Consider the following 19,060-nt stretch of genomic DNA (forward strand, 5'->3'; position numbering starts at 1 on the left):
CCACTTCTTTGGAGGGTCTAGATGGCAGAGGCTCTTCAGCCATTCTCCTGGTAATCAGTCCCTTCTGTGGGGGTAGGGAGCTCTAGCTCTCCTACTTCTGAGTGCCACCCTGCACTGGGCTTGGATCATCCCCTTTCAGGAGCTACCCTTCTCCAGGTTTGACAGGCATCACAGGTGGGCTGAGCTGGGGCATCACAGGTGGGCTGAGCTGATTGTGCCAAGAGGAGCTCTTTAACCCCTTCTTGACTGGGGTGAGAACCTGTCCCACCACAATCTCCTGTGCTTCAGTTTTTGCATTTGTGAATTGCAAATTATAACTCCATTTACTATTTACTAACATCATCCATCCCATAAAGACAAAAACAACCTGTCATAAAAGGCAATTAGCCTATGCCTTGGTCACACCATTTCTCTCAAAGGATTGGAAAAAAAATCCCTCTAATTATCCAATGATATCATGTTAGAATATGGTAAGTGCTATAGATTATACAGGTGAATATGAGAGTGGATAGGAGAAGCTCTTCTTTACAGAACAGAGCTAGACGATTATATGGGATTTTGTGACAACATAAGAAACAGCTGCTGAAGAGAGAAATAATTTTATTTCCCCAAGAACATGTAGATGTGATTAAGCAAACTAGTGTTCCACTAACCTTCAGTGTCTCTTTAGGTCTGTCTGTTTCTTTGTATATGCATGTGACGCTCTCTTCCCTGCAATAACACATTCTGAGAGGTTCATTTGATAATACATTTTAGTTAAGCCAATACTATTTCACAGTGCAAATAAACTGCACGGGGATAATGTGAATAGCTCACTGGTTACAATGGGACCAGGAAACAATGAGCTGAGATTTTCATGAATGGACATAGTGCTGTGTGGAAGAGAAGAAAGAAGAGAGGATGGAGTAGGAATAGAAGGAAGGAATAGAAAAGAAGCAGGAAAAGGGTAAAGCTGCAACAAAGAGCAAAATGTTGAGGGATGGCTCCAGGCTTCAGTGGCAATTAAGATAGGCATATGGGAGAAAACATGTTAGGGGAGAGAAGTAGGAAGAGACTTTATTAAGGGTCAGAGCAGCACTGATCATGCTCATTCTTGGACAGGTAATACCTGTCAATATAGCAGTATTTACCAGATTCCAAGTGACAGGATCTAATCGTGAGCAAACTCTGTGTAAGTTAACTGAGGGAAAATTACCTTAACTGTATTTGCCTGCCCAAGAGCTGGGAAACCAAAGAATCAGTGTATACATCACTCATCTTAAAGTTTCATTAAAGCTGGGATACCATCAATGCCACTTCTTAATCAACCGGAAGGGTTGCTGTTGAGAAATGTATGGTACTTCATCTTCATGCCTTCTTCCATCCCATCCCTAGTCTCCCTCTTCTTGTACACCAAATGACCTTTTGCTCCTCCTTAAAATGTACTTATTCTTATAGTATATTTTCAAAAATTATCTCTGCAAGATTCCTGCATCACCTCAAGCTCACCAAATGCACTACTGTATACTGGCCAAATTTAACTCTATAATAATTGGATTGACTTCAGTTGAGTTGCACCAGGGATAAATGTACTGCTACGAATCTGAATAGTTTACTCTATAACTGTTCTAGATTGTAAATTATTTGGGGCATGGGCTCTGTCTTCTATGTATGCACAGCACCAAGCTGAAAGTCAACATTCAACTTATAACTCCTCTCTGTTCAGGTTTCAGAGGGATAGCCGTGTTAGTCTGTATTAGCAAAAACAACGAGGAGTCCTTGTGGCACCATAGAGACTAACAAATTTATTTGGGCATAAGCTTTCGTGGGCTATATCATGCATCTGATAAAGTGGGTTATAGCCCATGAAAGCTTTTGCCCAAATAAATTTGTTAGTCTCTAAGATACCACAAGGACTCCTCGTTTTTTTTTTCCCCCTCTGTTCAATTACCCACCACTGGAGTAATCCTAGCTTCTTGCTGGCACAAATGACAGTAATACACAGAAGAGAACTTTTTCACAGATCTTTGCTGTATACACATTTCATAGGTCACACAGCCTAAACTTGCTTAAACTCTGCCACTAATCCTACCCACAGGACTGAAACAACTGGTGCATTGCCTGGAGAAAACAAACCATTATACAGATTATACAATTTTGATGCAGAAAAAGGACCCTTTAGGTGCAGGAATTTTTAAAGAGTGATTTTACAAAAATACAGGTCTCAACTATTCTTTGAACACATAGCCCTGCTTTGTGTGCCTAGTAGCAGTGAAGTGCCTAGCAATTATGTGCCTAGCAGGAGCTCCAGGAGCTATTGTTTCTTGTCCAGGAACAATGTCTCCCAAAAGATCACAGGGAGCCCTGTTACTGCATTATATTTTTAGAGGGTACAGCATGAGCCCAACAGCTGGGCCATTCCAACCTCATCCCACTCCCTTCGGGTTAATTGGCACAGGCAGCAGCACTAGCCAAGAACAGTCTTTCTTAGGAGAGCACAAAGACTGTAATTATACCTGCCCTTCCACCCTGCCCCCCCCCACGGGGGAACAAAGGGTGGGTGAACAAGATCTTGTGACCCTTCTACCTTGTAGCCCTGTGCAGAGGCTGGCATAGTCTAGCCCACTGTATGCAGGTGAACATATATGCCAAAGACAGCTTTGATGTGGCACGGCAAGACAATTAAACTTGCTGATCAAACATATATTTGGCAAGTACTGTAAGACAGACTTAATGTAGACTGAGAATCCTTTGAAAATCATCATTTATGAAAACAGAATATAGAACTATAAAGAAAAGAGAAAAGTACATTACTTACTAATACTATTAAAATGTATCTGAAAGTCAGTTGGAGAGCTAGGAAAGCTCACACTCCCTTTTTAATTTAAATGGGATTTGTAATGGTACAAGCTTTAGAAAGTAGTGTGAGACATCTGACTTGGTAACAAGTAGGTGAGGAGTGGGTATAAAACACCCACAGATAGGTGGGGATGTTCAGTGATTGGGAGCGCCTGTACTTTCGAACAAAAGTGGTTACTTTTTTTTATCTCGAGAAAATATGAGTACCTAGGATGAATGATAATTTCAGCCCAGTAATGTTTTGGAGATAGGATAATAAAAGGTATAATGGTAAAGAAGGAGGAAATAAAATGTAAAAGGTAAGAGCTAATTCATTCTCCATGTGCAGTCCTTGGTCTTTCCTGAACATAGACTGCCAATAGTAACAAATTATGTATGATCATTTTGTGATGTGGACTGTTCATTTGGGACTAAGCTCAAATGACCAAACCTGCAGCCAGCCAGATCAGAGGCCAGTGCTTTATCTACTGAGTCCTCACCTTTATAAGAATAAAACTGCCCGGTGTCCAAAGACAGAGTGGGTGTCACTTCAGACCAATTGTTTTTCAAGTACTTACAGGACAGCACTAGGTTAATCAGGTGTGCCTTTTGAATATTCATTATTAGGCTTTGGTAAGGAAATTATTTACACAGTTTTATCCTGATGTAACTTCACTGACTTCGGTGGACTTAGCTTCTGATTTACACTGGTGTAAATGAGAGGATAATCAGTCCCTATTTGTTATGGTCTCTGTTTATAGGAACAAATGCAATTAATAAAATAAACAATGTACTCAGTTGTTATTTGACTTGTGGTAAATTAATTTTCAACACTCTTTCAGACAAAGCAGACCTGAAAAGAGACCTGAAGGTATTCTTTTTTTTTTCTGCATGAATTGACAAACATGATAAATCAATACATAATATACGTGAGTGAGTCACTGAATGCTGCAAATAAGTGGCTCAATTATGATTTTTACAATAACAATAATAAAGAAAAAAAGACAAAACTGGAATAAAAACCTATGGAACCCTCAACCAGCAGCAGAAAAGCTACACCTTTACCTTATTCAGAAAGTGAGCTTTAGGTCTGTGTACCAGACTCTACCAATCTTGCAAGCAGTGCATCCATAGCTTTGAATGTGAATTGACAAAGGTATAGCTGGAAATTAAGCCTTATATCCAAACACAGAATCTTGTCAGGCTTTCCAGTGTGGGCCTGGCTAAGTTTGCGGACTAAAGAATCTGTCTTAAGGAAGGCAGACACAAAGTTTTTTTCCCGCTCTCCTGCTGGTAATAGCTCACCTTACCTGATCACTCTCATTACAGTGTGTATGGTAACACCCATTGTTTCATGTTCTCTGTGTATATACATCTCCCCACTGTATTTTCCACTGAATGCATCTGATGAAGTGTGCTGTTGCTTACGAAAGCTTATGCGCAAATACACTTGTTAGTCTCTAAGGTGCCACAAGTCCTCCTTTTCTTTTTGAGGATACAGACTAACACGGCTGCTACTCTGAAGCCCAGAGTATTACTATGAACATAGGTTTCAGAGTAGCAGCCGTGTTAGTCTGTATTCGCAAAAAGAAAAGGAGTACTTGTGGCACCTTAGAGACTAACAAATTTATTAGAGCATAAGCTTTCGTGAGCTACAGCTCACCGATGAAGTGAGCTGTAGCTCACGAAAGCTTATGCTCTAATAAATTTGTTAGTCTCTAAGGTGCCACAAGTACTCCTTTTCTTTTTACTATGAACATAAGAACCTTGGTCAGTGTTTACTCTCAAGTTATGAAAATCTCCTCTGGGGCATGAATGACCCTGACATAAGACTGGCCTCCTGAGAGCCAGTTGCTTAAGCATACTAAGTCCCTGACACAGTAGCTGGTCTGCACCACAGCTAAACACTGGTTGAAAATCATAGGGACTACTGCCAGTCCAAAAAGTAGCAACTTTGTTTAGTTATTGGTGGTTTCCCAACAAAACTTCATAGATTTGTATAGATTTTAAGATAAGAAGGGACTTTGTAATCACCTAAACTGATCTCCTGAATAACAGAGGCTCACCAGTTTTTAAATTGATCAGGTCAGAACCTTCAAACTGCATGACAGTAACCTTGGCCTTGCACTTCAACAGAACAATCTGAATTCTGATGGTAGGAGTGTTCCTGTAAGTGAGAAGCTGTAGCTAGAGATTTAGAAGCTATATCAGAGATTTCAAAAAAAGCCCTAACAGTATGCTTTGACACTTCTTGACCTTCTTAAAAGAGCTCCAAAAATTTCTGTTTCTGTCCTCAGGAAAGTGCTGAAGACATCTTGGACCATAAAAAAAAATTATACCTTGCCTCACCACTTAGGAATTAGAAGCACATAAATTCAAGGCGGCCAAGAAGTGGGCCTTCCTTCCAAAAAGCTCAAAGTGTTTACATTCCTTTTTCCCAGGAAAGGAAGACACCTTTCCCAAATTAGACTTTTCAACCACTGCTGAGATCATTAGAATGCCAAGGTAAAAGATAGAAAAAAATAATTCCAATTATTCTCTCAGTATTCAATAGAAGGAGTTGAGCTTCCCTGAGGCAGACACAATTGAGGCAGAATGATTCTACACTTCCTTTGCAGACTCTAACAAGCAGTCTTTAATAGGGAAACCTATCTTGTCCTTCTCTTGAAGCTCTGTTATCAAGGAGCTTAGGAGGATTCTCTGCTTAGGAGCTTCCAAAAGAATGTCAAGAGAAATTGGTCTCCTACAAACTGAGCCTTGGAACCCTAAGTGTCACTGAGAGGAGAGGAAGAGGCAGTCAGCACAGCCTCCTCAGAAGATGGGGAACAATAGGGCATTTCAGGGGACTTCTCAACTGTATCCTCCTCTGACAAAGTGATGGATGTCACATCCTGTAAAACTGCAGAACTAGGAGAATCAGTCTTCTTGATCTTTATAGGAGGTGCAAACCTAGGGCTCGTCAGCAATAAAGACACAAGACTCTTATCAACCCCCTCTTCTCTTGATGTTACAGAAGAAGGAGGTTGAAGACTATAGGGCCAAAAAATCAAAAGAGCACAATACCCAGAGAATGAAACTGCCCTGGTAAGTTTTCCAGCCAGGAGCTGATTGGGGCAGAGAAATGGCCCAACAGAAGCTTGTGTACATGAATCAGGAACACTAGGAAGAGCACCAGCAGAACTGAATAAGCCAACTTTTCTAAGATCAGAGGGTCTCAAGTGTTTCTGCTCTTGGGTAAATAGAGGATCCCATGAACTGTTGACAATATCAGTCTAGCTGATCCCAGCTTGGTGGATCCCAGAAGAGAACGGACTGGGGTTGGAACCAAAGATGGATCTGAGTCCTTCAGTGTGAGATTATGACCTTGGGGCACCCCAGATGGCCAGTAATGCTCAAAGAGGTTCTGCGGCTGTGGGGCCAGGCTTACAACTCTCACATTATGCATCTGTGGAAGTAATGCCGTGAAGGAAAACTTTCATCATTTGGGCTGCAATTTTCCATACTTGGTCTCTATTCAAAGATGAATTTGGTAGTGAAAAGTTGAGCAAAATCAGTTCCACTGTTTAGGAGCAAAAGGAGAATGGAGAAAAAATACACATTTCCCATCATCTTGCGTGGCAGTGGGAGTGCCTGGAGGAAAAGATGGTCAGTGGTGAGGCAATACTATTCCACTGATTCTCTATTCCTTCTTCCAATCACAGAGACAATTATAATAGTAGAGGGTTACTTCAGCCTTTGACATACAGTGTGTCTCCATAGCTGCTAGAGCCCTGGCTTTGGTCCATCATACATCTACAAGAAAAGTCTGACTTTCACTGCTATTGTGTTGTGTGCCCAAGTACATCTGGGAATATGAGCTGTTAGAATCATGCAGTGACTGAGACATGCAGTCCCTTGTCCCATCAAGTATAGCCTTTTCAAACCCAATCCTGTGAAGTGCTGGACAATTCCTTTAAGGTGCTGAGCTCCTTCACCTTCCATTGATTTCAAAGACAGCTACAGTTTGTCAGCACTTTGGAAAATTGGCCTCTTAATCAATTTGCCACATTTACTTGCTAATATGTACTTAGAGGAGACCAGGTAAAACCTGCACACACGTCTGAGTTCACTAACACAAAAAGAGAAAAGCAGATATATGGTACATATTCATAATAGAAATATTAAATTTAAAAAACCTTATTTTTAAAATATTAATTATATTTAAAAGGGATCCATTAACACTATAGTACCAATTTGCACACTGCAATTATGGACTGATAGCAAATAAAGCTTAAGAACCTGTTCATGATTTGATTTATAAATGTAAAAAGAGAAATAATAAAATAAAAATATAAAATAGACCAGTGGGACTTTTTTTTACTCTATAATGTGCTGCCAACATTTGTATTCAAAGAAATAATCTGAACAAAGGCAGAGTTTTTGCTAACCCTGTCATGCAATTTTTAACTCCTTGCATTTTTAAGGTATCTTGTTCATCATAAAACACAGCACTTATATTGTTCCTTTAAAATCAGATAAGGAAAATATTGTTGAGCATAAATACATATAAGCTTATTAAAATCTAAAAGAGAAGAGTTCAGTTTTTCTAATAGAATTTAGATTGATAACAGTGTTGATACCTTTTCAAGATATTTTTTTCTATATTCCACAATGGAATCTCTTGCAAAAAGCAACCAGTAGGTGGAGCAGACAACATAATTTATTACTTGATAACAAGGGCATGGAGTCTGTTGCAGGTTTCTTCATAATTATGGGAATTATGTAGGAGAAATTTTCTTCAAACAAAGGAAGTTCATCTATGTTAGGGGTTACTTGTCTAGTTATTGAAGCTATTGATACATAAAGCAAGTTGAGTAAAAGCTTAGTATTTCATAAGCATAGAATTTTAGAGTTCATAATTTATTTCTCTGGGCATTATTTTCCAACTAACTTAGTTTTACTCAAATGAAAAATCACATTCTATTTTCAAACCTCCTCTTATAGCTACAAAGTTTGGGCTGTATTTGTGGTGCATGAACAACACCAGCTACATAGAGACAAAAAGTAGATGCTGTTTATTTTCTAAAGCTGTAAAATTTATTTGTGTTTTGAAGTTAGTGGGATGCATAACAAACAATTTTCAGGGAATAATGTTGATTAAGTGTGTGACAACAAATTAACACTATTACTGCTAGTAAATATTGATTATGAATATCTCAAATGTTTAGATTTCTTTCTGAAATGTAGATGTCCAGAAAATACTCTTATTTTTAAATTAATAAATTCATAAAGGTCTGTTAATTCAAGCACGGATGTATAGCTGAAGTAATCATGTATCTGTGTTAAAATATTTGTATAAATAAGTGCATATGTACAAACATCAACAATAAATTGCTATATTATTGCAAATTCTTATAAATAGAGTTCATTATTTACCAACAAATATAGTAAAATAGTAATTTGAAATTACTATAATATGGTATAATTTTTATATATATACTCTTTAAAAGCTATCACTGAGTTTATTGATCCATGTTTTATTTATTGTAAGCATAACACAGGTTAAACAAAGTGTAACACTATATTAAATACTATATTAATTTGCAGCCTTTGTAAAAATGTAACTGTTGAACTTGTAAGCACCAGGCGCTCTAGTATTCAAATCGCTGCAGTCACAACGGCAGTCAATGTCAATGTTAATGTTTGTGCTGCAGAACATAAGGAAAAGACATCAACATGATATCTCAAGCATTAACTTCCACAAGCATCTAAAGCTACAATTCTGAATAGTCTATGGAAGACTGAGTTCTTCAGATCTATGATAGCCTATTTTTAGTCTACAGCTGTTAATCTTTAGCAACATATGGGACTTCCTGAATTATAAAATATCCTAAAATAATGCTATGTCGGTATTTTGCTTGAAATTTTATTTCTCATTCAGCTATGGTAAAATGTTTATGGAATATGCAATGGAAATAGCAACAGCAGAAAATACTGATATTTAATATCGATAACCTTTAACATTATATTATTTTACTATCTGTCACAAAGAAGCAAATCAGTATAGAAAAGAGCTAAGAAAAAAAATCCAAAATCGTATTTCAATATTTCTGTAAAACGCATTCATTTATATCAAACCATCTTGCTGCATGAAGAGGCAAAGTGAAGATGCGGCAATTTAAATGAGTGCCAATAATGCACAGTAATTTAACTTATTTTTTCTTATTAGGGTACTTTTTCTTAATAGAGGGGATATTTTTAAAAAAATAAAAAAATTATAGCTCAGCTCCTGGATCACAATTCAGTACCAAACTGTGACTTCTGTGGCAAATTTTGTGGCCTCAGAGTCATGGAATATGTAGACCCTGGCAGTGAGCAAAACCAGAGTGTTTTTAGTTCTGCAAAACTGTGTCTGTCAAGCTTTGTTTTTGTTAAATCAGAAACCCAAATCCATAAGACCATGATGCTTACTGCTGCCCTCCACCACGAAAATCTTAACTTGAGGACTGAGGTACAAATGCTGCTTGCCATTCCTTAAGGATGAATCTTGGGGTGTAAAAGTCCCCAATGGTAAAGGAAAATGCAGTTTTCTAACCTGGCACAGGAACAAAATGAGTTCATTATATTTTAGACCATAAGTAATTCAGTTCATCTCACTAGCCATCTAAAAGAATGGTGAACATACCACAGTTTAATTTTTCAGATACTAAAGGTGTAGAACATTTTATCCACATTAACACTTGGTTTGTTAGGCCATCCTTATTTCTAATATTTTGTTTGATGTATCTGCTTAATATTGGAATTACTGTAAAAAAAAGTTATTTTTTCCAAAAAATGGTCCAAGAAAATGTAAAAACTTTAAGAACATTTTATGTGGAAAATGTACTATTTCTACAGCTGGCCAAATTATTTGTGGTGAATAATATTCAATTACTAACTTAGGCCTTTTCTCTGTTTGCAAATTGCTTCTGAACAGACCTTGAATTTAGTAATTTTGCAATTAAAGTTACTCCTTTTTACTAAATGTATTCACTTTTCAAAACTGACATACAATTAATGCAAACAAGTTTCAAACTATGGGTGGATCATAAATGATTCATAAACACTGAAAAATGCTAAATTTGCTGCCACTGAGTCACATGGTATTGTTCTTGCTCCCTGATCAGATGACTGATCATTTTTATTGTAACAAATAACGAACAATGAGTAGCAAACAACAAATAGGAAATTATGAATACAAATGTTTTGTTCATGCCTGAAATTTCACATGGAAAGACAGGTATTCATGTGAAGAACAACTATTTACCAAACAATCATGGAAAGAAAAAAAACATTTGCACTAATGTTCACAAATAGGGACTAGCAAGGACCACAAATATAGTCAAAATAGAACAGCCCTTCAAAATTTGAACAAATGTTCTTAAATCCTGTTTTACCATATAAGATCAACTCTATTAATTACTAACAAATTTGACTTCCTGCCAACCACATTGTATAGGAAGACTTGAAAAGTCTAGAACTTTTAGCAGTGCAATCAAATTAATCAGTAAATATTAAAAATTCCAGAGGCATACCTATGTGAAAATAATCAAGGTAAATGTGCTGATCCAGGCAGTTCTGTGAAAAGCTTTAGCTGAAACCCTACATTTACAATGTATTTTAAAACACAGCAGAAGAGCACAATATCAATCCAATCATTAGCTCAATTAAAAAAGAAAAAATGAAACTGCTTCTCAGCTTAATAACTTGTTAGTTCTTGACAAGTGCAACCACACAACAATAAGCCAGTCAAAATGAGTTTTTAAAGCGAGGTTATGCCCTTCGTGTTGTGTTATCACAGTGGCAGATCAAACTGCTGACTTGGATTCTTTCTGCCAGCAGTGCTGTTACTGCCTCTGTGAAGCTGCTGTCACAGAATAGTCATGGTACCTGCTCTCACCTATAGAAAAGCACTAAATTGAACTCAAAGTAGTGTCTTTGTGATATCTTTTCAACAAGTCATGTCCCATTCAGCCTGCTAGTTTATCTCTGTCAAGCTGGGGGCCCAAGTGGTTTGCATGAGCTGTCAGGGACAGGTATACCAACCTGCTCTGTGCTGAGGAGGTAATGCATCTTTCGGGCTTGGTGATCCTTTTTCTTTTCTTCTCTTTCTAGGTCTTTTTTCTCCTTTTCTTTCTCCTTCATCTCTGCAAACTCCTCTAGTTCTTTCCTGCATCAAAACAACTCTTTGTTATTTACAGTCCAGAGGTGAAAAAAGATGCTAACACTTTTTTTTTTAACTCTTTCACAGCTGGTTCTCTATGGCATTCAAGGTGCTGCCTTCATCCATTAACAATCAATGGAAATCAGTGGAATGTTAAAATCTACTTGGTACATTCTGCAGTATAGGAGATGGATTCTGTATGGATGTGACTAACATTTGGTACCATTAAAGTGTTAAATCTACATTCTATGTGTATTGTACAGTATACCACATTTATTCAAAATTCGTTCATTTATATTCTTTAGCTTTTATTTTGAGGAAGATGTTGATAGTGTTATTTAAATATTTTGTTAAAACAGAAGTAATAGATATTCTGTGCACTGTTTTATCAAAAACCATTTTACCGTGAGTTTCATTAAATAGAATTTATTTTAATGTAGTAACTTCATTCAAATGGACATCCGCATGTAAACTCATAGTTTATATTTAAGCTAGTACCTTGTGACAGAGTGGTAGATCATAACCCTGTGACAGACCCTCTACCCCTTCTGTCCTTGCATGTGCAGAAGGGTTAGAAGGAGGAAGGGTAAGCTTGACTATTTGATATCCCTCTCCTTGCTGCATCACTGAGCCCTCTGCAGGGTTGAGGATCTGTGCATGGAGAAGGGTTGGGACATGGGCTGCAGGCAGGTGAGCAGGGTCCAGGGGCATACACCTTTCTCATTAAGTACATGAGAAGTCCTTGGGAAAGACACATGCAAAATTAACTTTCCTGGACATCTCCCTCCTCAGCATGGAGCCTTTCTGACAAGGGTAGTACAGAGCAGCCACTGTCATGGGGAGTCCACAGCAAAGTCACTGCCAGGAAAACAGGTTGTGAGGCAGGGGTTCCTGGAGCCAGTGTGGAGGGATCACAAGGTCTGCGGAACAAATGTCCCTGAGCCTCCAGTAGTTCTTGGAAGATCCACAGGTAGCAAGAGGCTAATCCTACTGTCTGTTTTGCAGGAAGCGACAAACCCATATTTCCAGTTGAACAATCTGAGGAAAACTATGCAAGGTAAAACTTGCAGAGATTTTCTCATCAATGGCTTCTTCCCATGGATTTTCTTCCCAAAAGGACCAGTCTGGCCCCAAATTATGCAAACTTGTAGAGTAAATTAATGTCCTACACTAAGCATAATTCAGTGTTATAGTTCACAGTGCATGTGTATTGAATTATTTTGACCCAGTTAAAAGAGGTTAGCTTGATTAACGTATGCTATTATTGTTCTTAAGAAACAGCTAGTTCAAATTAACCTGTGTGTGAAAGACACCAGCTTTTTCAGTGATTAGGTGAGTAAATTCTGGCCTTTTTTCAGAATATGTTACATAAAATAAAAAGTGAAGACAAATGCACAGTTCATATGTCTGGATCTGGGATCTGATACTTCCCCCACAGAAGTCAATGGTAGCACTCCCATTGACTTCAATGAGAGCAGGATTTGGCCCCTGGAGAACAAGGATCAAATCAGGCAAATATTTAAGCATGTTTATGTAACTTTAACTTTATTGATGTAAGTAATCCTACAAGGAAGTCAAATGACCTCAATCAGTGTTTGCATGATTGGGTTCCAGCTTTGTAATGCTAGCTGTTATAATTATTATAATGTTAATTTAATCCACAAAAACATGTGAAATGGTAATAAATGTCTTATAAATATATGAACTCAGTTAAAATAAATTCTTAAAGAAACTATATATTAAAATTGTATCATTTTTAAATTTGATTCATACTACAGTCTTTCAACTTTTCTTTACCAAAATATTAATCCACAACACCTGGTAAAATGAGTAAAATGTTAAGTAAATCATGCATGTTTTTTCTTCAAATGTGCAAGACAAAAATAGAATGAAAAGGAAATACATTAAAGGTAGGAAAAGATGTATAGGTATGTTTCAATCTCTGCAAATATTTTTTGTTGCAGTTTACTGTTAAAGGCTGCTAATACAATATTTCATACAAGGTTACTTATGAAACATACTGACGTTTAAAAATCACCATGCTATGCTTTTGCAGCAGTGTAATTTTTTCCAACATAAGATTAAATTGCAAAATAAATGAATTACTTAGAGTAGCATGGCCCCCATTTTGCCACCCTTCTCTTGAAAATTGCTTATTAATATGAAAAAAGAAGTTGGAAAATAGCCTCTTTTACTTTATGCATAGCATTTGGGGGCCTTGCAGCCTGCAGACCTGGACTACCTGCACATTTTAGATTGTGCTGGCAAGCGGGTACAATGACCTTTCTGACCTGCATCTCAAGGCTATTATTAATCGCTAAGTAACCTGGTAAAGCCAAACAAATTTGTTTCCATTGAAAGGATCTCTATCTGTGTCTGAGAATTTGTGCTGTACCAAACAAACCTCATTAACTGTGTCCATTTCTGACAAAGAACTAGGAGTTGGAAAGATTGGCGACCTTTCTTTGTCCTTAAGGTACAGACTTCAGAGCAGTTATATGTGGGTAAATAAGTATTTTTACAAGGAAACTCTTTGTTCTATATTAACCATAAATAATTTTTTTAAAAAGTGCATGTGTTATCGAGTTAACTTTTTTATTTTAGGCAGCTTTATACTTAAATATTTGTGCACATATTCTATATTTTACATATTTAATACTGCATCTCATTCTTTTTCATTAGATTCTTACATTCAGCCTGAGCACCATTGTAAATAGCTGATAAACTGCCTATAAGTATATGATTACAACTTCTTCCTATTCTTATCCACTTTTACCCAACTATAAGAAGTTATATTGTTCAAGAGAAAACTGGTGAAAATCCTCAAAGATATCAATAAATATATATGCATTTTATTACAGATTTAATAATAACGAAGGGTAAAATATTTGTCCCATGTCATCAGTTAGGATTTACTACATTATTTAGAATGAATTATTCATTACCATAATTTTTTCAAGTCAAAAAAAAGTTTAGATCATTTGTTGAAATGAAGTTCAAGGCAATATATAATTTTATTAGAAAGTACTATTCACAATTCCTTACAAATAGCCACACATCTCTTCATTAATGTTCTACACGAAACCACTCATGAATGTAAGTTCTTTTAAATAACTATATAATTTTTAATATATTTTAATATATTTTCAACAGCCTACATATTTTGCTAACATATTCTGTTTCAGTAATATTGTATGCGTAATGTTTACATTACTTTACTTTATTATAATATTGTTAACATGTGTAGTTACCTCTGATGGCTCTGTCCTTGAAGTCATAGCTGTAGCTCACGAAAGCTTATGCTCTAATAAATTTGTTAGTCTCTAAGGTGCCACAAGTACTCCTTTTCTTTTTACAAAATGTAGAGTATGTATTAGTCTAAACACTACTATACATATAGACTGCTTAGCAAAATGATATCAATTTAGATTTATTCTAAAATGATTTACACCCTGAAATCCCCACATATCCTTTCTATCACATTTTAAAGACTTGATCTTAGTCCCATTGATATCAATGGTAGTGAGATCAAACTCAAGGATTTAATGAAAAAGACATTAAATATGACTCTATATTATTCACAGTATAATATTTAGGCTCCGAGACTATGCTCTCTGCAATGGGACAGTTGGCCAGTATGTAAAGAGACAGATGAAACCAGCATATATGTAAAGAATGTACTACAGACATTACCTTTAGACATCATATATCTACCAATAACACTGAGATCCACAACCACATGCATATATGCTTGCGCACACACAAAAATCCCAAACTCACTGATGTCAATGGAAAGACTCCCAATGACTTTGATGGGCTTTGAATCAGGCCCTCCCTCTCAACTGTTTCTATTTTTCTTTATAAACAGTACATTCAACAAGTACTAATAAGTAATCCTTTCTCTGTGAATGCCTCATGCAATCAAGGATGTAAATATTTCATATGCTGTGTTAGCTCCTCAACCCCAACCTCTTGATTCACAGTGATCAGTATTATAACCTTCGCTTCAGGTCAAAACTTCCATTGTCTCCTGTTTCAGAGTAGCAGCCATGTTAGTCTGTATTCGCAAAAAGAAAAGGAGTACTTGTGGCACCTTAGAGACTAACAAATAAATTTGTTAGTCTCTAAGGTGCCACAAGTACTCATTGTCTTCTGTGGATGCTCCATGTGTGGAAAGGAAATTTAATATAGTCAAATAGAATCAGAGAATCATAGGACTGGAAGGGACCTCAAGAGGTCATCTAATCCAGTCCCCTGCACTCAAGGCAGGACTAAGTATTATTTAGACCATCCCTGACATGTGTTTGTCTAACCAGCTCTTAAAAATCCCCAATAATGGAGATTTGACAACCTCCTTAGGCAATTTATTCCAGTGCTTAACCACTCTGACAGTTAGGAAGCTTTTCCTAATGTCCAACCTAAACCACTTTTGTTGCAATTTAAGCCCATTGTTTCTCGGCCTATCCTCAGAGGTTAAGAAGAACAATTTTTCTCCCTCCTTCTTGTAACAACCTTTTATGTACTTGAAAACTGTTGTCATGTCCCCTCTCAGTCTTCTCTTCTCCAAACTAAACAAACCCAATTTTTTCCATCTTCCCTCATAGGTCATGTTTTCTTCTTGTTGCTCTTTTCTGGACTCTCTCCAAATTGTCCACCTTTCCTGAAATGTGGCGCCCAGAACTGGACACAATACTCCAGTTGAGGCCTAATCAGCTCAGAGTAGAGTGGAAGAATTACTTCTCGTGTCTTGCTTACAACACTTCTGCTAATACATCCTAGAATGATGTTTGCTTTTTTTGCAACAGTGTTACACTGTTGACTCATATTTAGCTTTTGATCCATTATGATCCCCAGATCCCTTTCCGCAGTACTCCTTACTAGGTAGTTATTTCCCATTTTGTATGTGTGCAACTGATTGTTCCTTCCTAAGTGGAGTACTCTGGATTTGTCCGTATTGAATTTCATCCTATTTACTTCAGAACATTTCTCCAGTATGTCTAGATCATTGTGAACTTTAATCCTATCCTCCAAAGCACTTGCAACCCCTCCCAGCTTGGTATTGTCTGCAAACTTTATGAGTGTACTCTCTATGCCATTATCTAAATCATTGATGATGATATTGAACAGAACCAGTCCCAGAACCGATCCCTGCGGGACCCCACTTGTTATGCCCTTCCAGCATGACTGTGAATAACTAATCTCTGGGAATGATTTTCCAACCAGTTATGCACCCACATTATAGTAGCTCCATATAGGTTGTATTTCCCTAGATTGTTTGAGAAGGTCATTAAAAGTCTTACTAAAGTCAATATATACCACATGTTCTGCTTCCCCCTAGCCACAAGGCTTGTTGCCCTGTCAAAGAAAGCTATCAGGTTGGTTTGACACGATCTGTTCTTGACAAATCCATGCTGACTGTTACTTATCACCTCATTATCTTCTAGGTGTTTGCAAACTGATTTCTTAATTATCTGCTCCATTATCTTTCTGGGTACAGGAGTTAAGGTGACTGGTCTGTAATTCCCCGGGTTGTCCTTATTTCCTTTTTTATAGATGGGCACTATATTTGCCCTTTTCCAGTCTTCTGGAATGTCTCTCATCTTCCATAACTTTTCAAAGATAATTGCTAATGGCTCAGATATCTCCTATGTCAGCTCCTTGAGTATTGTAGGATGCATTTCATTAGGCCCTGGTGATTTGAAGACATCTAACTTGTCTAAGTAATTTTTGACTTGTCTTTCCTTATCATAGACTCTGATCCTACCTCATTTTCACCAGCATTCATTATGTTAGACGTCCAATCGCCACCAACCTTCTTGGTGAAAACCGAAACAAGTCATTAAGCACCTCTGCCAAATAGTTTTATCAAGCTAGAGCGTAACCGTCTGTGTTTTCATCAAGCTCTGTGGTGAGAGAAAATAGGAATTCTGCAGATGCAAAAATTGTTTTATATTAATTAATTTTTGAAATATTTTTCAAAAACTGGTCAGCTGTTTTGTGACATTCCTATGTCAAGAAAATAAATATGTGCACTTTTGGTGGATGCTGTGTGAAAAATGATCTGCAAAAGACTGAATAGACAGAGGAACACTGATGATCGTTTGGGAAAAAAGTACATTTGCTTGTTACCACTGTAATGGGGGCTGTTTCAATGACATCCAAAATGTGCCTATGTTTACAAACTGATGTGCTCAGAAACACTTTTCATCGTGATTCAGATAAGATTGTGCCTAACAAATCTGTGAGGTAGCTGTTGACTTGTAAATTATTGATTATTTCATATTAGGTTTTAAAATAAAAGTTGTTCATGTGCCAGCATAACTTACTGTTATTCTGATGTTTCATTATGAAACATGCAGTGGTGTTGGCTATGAGATGCAGATTTGGATTACCGCGCTCCTGCTGTCTGTATAAAGGTTAAAAATAGATATAGAATATTGTTCCTGGCACTTTTGGAAAGGTCTTTAAATGATGATTTCAGCAATATACAGATTTTAATGGTGCTGCATAGAACAGCATCATTTCACAGATTTATACTGACCTACATTTATTGAACTTTATCAAAATATTGCATTTTGTTTGCGTTTTAACAGGAATTTTGTGATCTTGTGACCAGATAACCATAAAATCACAGTATTAATTAAAGTAAAGGGCATTTGAGAAAATCAATATGCAGTATAATTTGCCTAGAGTACCCAGAAGGAGCACAAAGTTATTGTGATTTGAAATAGCTTAGCCCTCAAATCATAAAATTCCTGCAACATAGGCAATAGGTAATCTTAGCATAAGAGAAGCCAGCCTAAATCAATTTTACCCTCCCAACTATATACATCATCCTTCCCCCTCAAACAAAGAACATGGAACTCTAAATGCAATAACTGTGACAATTTCTTAGCTACACCAGTATATACCTATTGATTTAATGGGGTTGTACTGGTGTATCTGAGAGCAGAAGCTGACCTGCTGTATTAAAAATGGTTTGACTTTACCAAAAATATTCAGTAAAAATTAAACACTCCTATATGTCTAGCCTCGGAGGAAGAATGTAAAGCATAGATTATGGTGCTCTGTACACAGATATATTTATAACAGAAGACATACATTACCGTATATGTTAGATATGGTGACATCTAGTTACCATTCCATTCTCTGCCTTATATGAGAGTCTATTTCCACTCAGTGCATCCACCATGTACTGTTAATACTGAAATGTGCCCCAGCCTGTTTTGACCAGCTACATTGATGCCTGAGAGATGATGTCATGCAACTAGCACAGTGGATTCTTGAGTATGTTTGGAAAAGAAAGGTGCCTGCCACAGCTGATTAAGCAGAAATAGGGACATCTTTTTGAGGAGGGCAGATCCTTAACAGGTGGAGGAGTTTGGAAACTGTCTTGCTGGTGAGTTATTGTGGCCCAATAGTATTCTGAAACTATCTGCCTTGTATGTGACTCTCAGAAAGATACTCAATTTGTATTGCGTCTATGGCCTCTCCTGCCTAGAACCTTCCTAACTCATGGAACAATAATGTGCAGCCTTACATAATATGCTCATTTGGCAAACAAATGTGCAATGTTATATCTCTAATCAACCAGCCATCCACATAGTATTCTATGTTCATTTCAACTATGTATTTGTGCATAATTACCTTTGTAAGGTGATGATAAGCATCATTGTTTTGTCTGAAAATCATTGAGGGGATTTTGCACTGTACATAGTTCATTACACAAAGTGGTACAAATCCAGTCCACTTACCTGGGTGGACAAGGTACAAAAAGCACTGGAACCACCCAGGGTCTCCTGTACAGGGGGCCAGATCATTGAGAGGAAATTCACATCCCCTGTATGCCACACAAAAATGCTCTGCAGCAGTACACAAAGCAGTACTTGGTTGGGCCAATTCCCCTTGTGTGTAGGAGGATACATGGGCCAGCAGCCCATGAACCGTAGTAGAAGCCGTGCAAGGGCTGCATTGGTGCGTCTGTGTCCCACTGCTGGTTTGTTGGGAAGAATTCAGTCCCAGCACCAAATCCCAGATTGGTTTGGAATGGCTTTGATGAGT

At 37.3% G+C, this 19,060-nt stretch overlaps 1 protein-coding gene across 5 annotated transcripts in view; it reads right to left on the bottom strand.

The window, feature by feature from the left end:
• SPATA17 (spermatogenesis associated 17) overlaps positions 1–19,060 on the bottom strand; it is a 167,241-nt gene that overhangs the window by 84,377 nt on the left and 63,804 nt on the right. For all 5 annotated transcript variants that reach the window (XM_038396694.2, XM_038396692.2, XM_043511749.1 and 2 more), the window contains one exon: positions 10,882–11,005. In XM_038396694.2, the coding sequence (XP_038252622.1) occupies positions 10,882–11,005 (124 nt within the window). The remainder of the gene's footprint in view (positions 1–10,881; positions 11,006–19,060) is intronic.

The sequence above is a fragment of the Dermochelys coriacea genome, chromosome 3, assembly GCF_009764565.3.
Source record: "Dermochelys coriacea isolate rDerCor1 chromosome 3, rDerCor1.pri.v4, whole genome shotgun sequence".
Lineage (NCBI taxonomy): Eukaryota > Metazoa > Chordata > Testudines > Dermochelyidae > Dermochelys > Dermochelys coriacea.